Here is a 4,933-nt window from a genome sequence, read left to right as displayed (position 1 = left end):
GAAAATTCTATAGTTTGTAAGGTATTTCGTCTGAAATTTCGAGCATTTCGGCAATTTAACCAATCGATTACCTCCATTGAGCTAAAATCATTTGCTGCGTCTAAAACTGAGACAACATCCTGTCACTAACCCTCAACCTAACCCTAACCCTAAATGACCCTCTCAAAATATAATATCTTCTGTTTCAACACATGATTTCATATCAAGAAACGAACAAAACAAATTTATAAACGTAACAACAGATTTAATTTTGCATTTTATTACATGAAAAATTCGTTTAAATGACATAAAATTATCCAAGAGGATGATAATTGATTGTCAATGCTTTATAAAATTTTTCGGATCTTTTCCTTTTGAACGGCACTATCAAAATTGATTTAAGAAATTCCATTTTTCATTCAAAACGGTGAAGTTTAAACACACTGGATCAGGGCTTGATTCCAGATTTTGTTGTTTTCACACATCCTTAGTTGATAATCTGTGCCTGCACCACACGCTATAAAATAGGAACTACTGAATGGGTGAGGTTGAAACTGGCCGTTAGTGTTAGCTCCACACACACTAACGCTTGGATTAAGGGGCAAGCAATTCATAATACTTGGATGCCAGATTAGTGTTGAGGGACAAGGCATTTCATACATCTGACCCCATTGACTACATTGTATGAATTTTGAAAGGGTTGTCGGATGAGGAAAATAAAATAGCGCTTGGTTATAGATGCAGGGATTAGGAGGCAAAGCGATGCCTGGTGTGGTCGACACACGGGGTTTACATCTCTTCAGGATTGCATCAAAAATATGATTTTTAGGACAGCAGACGGCACTCAGATTCCCTGTCGTGTCATACTGAATGTATTTTCCAGGTTGACCAGGGTAGGGGAAAATATATTGTACCTTTTGGGTAGTTACGGTTGTGCACGAATCATTTACACCTGAAAGAAAAGAACGACAATGTTTAATGGTAAGAACAATATGTACATATGTATGTATGTATGTATGTATGTATGTATGTATGTATGTATGTATGTATGTATGTATGTATGTATGTATATATGTATGTATGTATGTATGAATGTATGAATGTTTGTATGTATCTATGTATGTATGTGTGTGTATATATATATGAATGTATGTATGTATCTATGTATGTATGTATGTAAGTATGTATGCATGTATGTATGTTTGTTTGTATGTATATATTAAATATGTAGGTTTGTATGTATGAATGTATTAAATATGTTTGTATGTATGTATGTATGTATTAAATATGTATATTTGTTTGCATGTTTGTATGTATGCACGTATGTATGTTTGTATGTATGTATGTTTGTACGTATATATGTATGTTTGTATGTTTGTTTGTATGTATGTGTATATAAGTGAGGGCGCGTGGCTAAGTGGTTAGGGCATTCGGCTCATGATCGTAAGGTTGTGAGTTCGATTCCCGGCGACGCGTTGTGTCCTTGAGCAAGACACTTTATTTCACGTTGCTCCAGTCCACTCAGCTGGCAAAAATGAGTTGTACTTGTATTTCAAAGGGTCAGCCTTGTCACTCTCTGTGTCACGCTGATTATCCCCGAGAACTACGTTAAGGGTACACGTGTCTGTGGAATGCTCAGCCATTTGCACGTTAATTTCACGAGCAAGCTGTTCCGTTGATCGTATCAGCTGGGACCCTCGTCGTCGTAACCGGCGGAGTCTTTAAAATGTGTATATATATGTATGTATGTTTGTATGTATGTATTTTTGTGTGTATGTATGTATATATTTTGTGTGTATTTTTTTAATGTATGTATGTATGTATGTATGTATGTATGTATGTTTGTACGTATATATGTATGTATATATGTATGTATATATGTATGTATATATGTATGTTTGTTTCTATGTATGTATGTGTATATATATGTATGTATGTTTGTATGTATGTATTTTTGTGTGTATGTCTGTCTATATTTTGTGTGTATTTTTTTAATGTATGTATGTATGTTTGTACGTATATATGTATATATGTATGTATATATGTATGAATGTTTGTATGTATGTATATATGTATATGTATGTATGTTTGTTTGTATGTATGTATGTGTATATATATGTATGTATGTATGTACGTATGCATTTTTGTGTGTATGTATGTATATATTTTTGTGTGTATTTTTTTAATGTATGTATGTAAGTATGTGTGTTTGTGTGGGGGATAAAATTCCGCAAATAAAAGCACAAAAACATATCCCTGGCGGTACCTGATGGTTGGTGCGTCTCCCCTAAAGACCCACTTCTATTATCTGTGGCATCTTACAAAGACTGGAACTGTACAATCTTCATGAAATCTTCATCAGAATCTTCGTCAGAGCACAAAGTTAAAGTATCATACTTCGATAAAACTACATCTGTTGAGGAACTTATGATGTTGTGAGCTGACACACTATTCCGACCAAAACGGTAGTATGCGCTGCATATCGCCCATCAGATACTCCAAGTTATGTGAACCCATTCGAAGAGAACATAAAAAAATGGAGGAAATATTAACCAGCCCTGATGACAGTCATAACATACTTCTAGGAAACTTCAACCTCTCTAATATCAAATAGCTTGAGGGCATATAACCAAAATGGTATCAATGTGAAAACCTATTTCTTTACCAAGGTGCCACGCAGTGGGACTGAACCCGGACCCATGTGGTTAGTAAACAAGCTATTTACCCCACAGCCACTCCTAAGCCTATATATAAAGAATACAGAATAATCTTTGATAATAAAGAAATAAGTTGAGTCTGCTTACCTATTGTTGTGAACGTGATGTTATAGTGAGCATTGTAACAAACGGTGGTGTTGAAGCCACATAGCATCTTGGAACTTATCGTATGGAAGAACGTTGATGGTGCTATTGGTTTACCCACGAACATTCTACCCGGGCTCATGTCAGTTGCATAGGTTATGTAGTCGTAGTTGGCCAAACTTGGGTTACTGTTGTTAAATGACCCATACATAGTGGCCACACCACACTGGATACTCACCTGGGAAGAACAAAAATGTATATCTTTACTACCCACAAGGGGCTCAACATAGAGGGGACAAACAAGGACAGACAAAGGGATTAAGTCGATTACATCGACCCAGTGGGAAACTGGTACTTTATTTATCGACTCCGAAAGGATGAAAGGCAAAGTCGACCTCGGCGGAATTTGAGCTCAGAACGTAACGGCGGACGAAATACCTATTTCTTTACTACCCACAAGGGGCTAAACACAGAGAGGACAAACAAGGACAGACAAACAGATTAAGTCGATTACATCGACCCAGTGGGAAACTGGTACTTTATTTATCGACTCCGAAAGGATGAAGGGCAAAGTCGACCTCGGCGGAATTTGAACTCACAACGTAACCGCAGTCGAAATACCTATTTCTTTACTACCCACAAGGGGCTAAACACAAAGGGACAAACAAGGACAGACATAGGTATTAAGTCGATTACATCGACCCCAGTGCGTAACTGGTACTTAATTTATCGACTCCGAAAGGATGAAGGGCAAAGTCGGCCTCGGCGGAATTTGAACTCACAACGTAACGGCGGACGAAATACTGCAAAGCATTTCGCCCGGCGTGCTAACGTTTCTGCCAGCTCACCGCTAACAACAATAACAATAACAACAGAAACAACCCTGTTCATGATATTCTGGAATATTCGACTTACCGTGATTATTGTAAACGAGTGGGACGTGATAACTATGGTGGAGTTCAGGATTTGTTGTTTCGTCTCGTTACAATTCGTAAGGGTGTTATCCGTTATCTCAGTAGTGTCGTTAACAAAGACAGAACCTGGAAAGAGATTATGGACAGAAAATTATGCACAATTACTTGACACAGACATGCACACTCACACACACACAGACACACACATGCACACACACACACACACACACACACACACCACACACACACACACACACACACACTCTTTTACTCTTTTACTTGTTTCAGTCATTTGACTGCGGCCATGCTGGAGCACCACCTTTCAGTCGAGCAAATCGACCCCCAGGACTTATTCTTTGTAAGCCCAGGACTTATTCTATCGGTCTCTTTTGCCGAACCGCTAAGTAACGGGGACGTAAACATACCAGCATCGGTTGTCAAGCGTTGTTGGGGGGACAAACACAAACACACTCACATACATACATACATACATACATACATATATATATATATATTATATATATATACGACGGGCGTCTTTCAGTTTCCGTCTACCAAATCCACTCACAAGGCTTTGGTCGGCCCGAGGCTATAGTAGAAGACGCTTTGCCAAGGTGCCACGCAGTGGGACTGAACCCGGAGCCGTGTGGTTGGTAAGCAAGCTACTTACCACACAGCCACTCCTGCGCCTAAGCCACTCCGGCGCCTATATATATGTATAATAATATGAGGGAATATTATTCCAAACTTACAGGGAAATATTCAATTTAGAAATTTTTCATTATTGAATTGATCATAGGTAGATTTTTTCTATTTTATATATATATGCAGATAGATAATACATACATGTATATGTATGTATGCACGTCTGGGAGGCAACTGAGGTTACCAGTAAGTCAAGGTTAAGTCCCCTTGAGCTGACGTTAATTCTCTTGGTAGCTAGTGTATCATCATAAATTGATATGGGTGATGGAAATGTGTGGATGAACCGGAAACTATATGGTCAAGCACATACATAAATATGTACACGCACACCCCAACTATACACATATACAAATATGCATTTACGTGTATGTATATATATATATATATATATATATATATATATATACATAGTTAATCCAAACATGAAAACACAAAGAGAAAACACAACAACGCGAGGACGTGGAACAAATATAGTATTATTGGACGCTCAGGAAAGAAGGAGCTCTTCGTCGAAAACATAGGAGAAGGAAAGAT

The 4,933-nt window shown here is 37.8% G+C and overlaps 1 protein-coding gene across 2 annotated transcripts in view; it reads right to left on the bottom strand.

Moving 5' to 3' along the window:
• Positions 1-227: 227 nt before the first annotated feature.
• Positions 228-4,933, bottom strand: part of LOC115230414 — a 41,502-nt gene continuing 36,796 nt past the window's right edge. For both annotated transcript variants that reach the window (XM_036499654.1, XM_029800611.2), the window contains exons 4-6: positions 3,696-3,820; positions 2,784-3,018; positions 228-931 (exon numbers count right to left, since the gene is read on the bottom strand). In XM_036499654.1, coding sequence (XP_036355547.1) covers positions 414-931; positions 2,784-3,018; positions 3,696-3,820 — 878 coding nt within the window. In that variant the 3' untranslated portion in view covers positions 228-413. The remainder of the gene's footprint in view (positions 932-2,783; positions 3,019-3,695; positions 3,821-4,933) is intronic.

Source organism: Octopus sinensis, unplaced genomic scaffold (genome assembly GCF_006345805.1).
Source record: "Octopus sinensis unplaced genomic scaffold, ASM634580v1 Contig15526, whole genome shotgun sequence".
NCBI classification, from domain to species: domain Eukaryota; kingdom Metazoa; phylum Mollusca; class Cephalopoda; order Octopoda; family Octopodidae; genus Octopus; species Octopus sinensis.
Note: the sequence above shows the minus strand (reverse complement) of the source record. Positions and strands in the feature narration are given on the sequence as shown.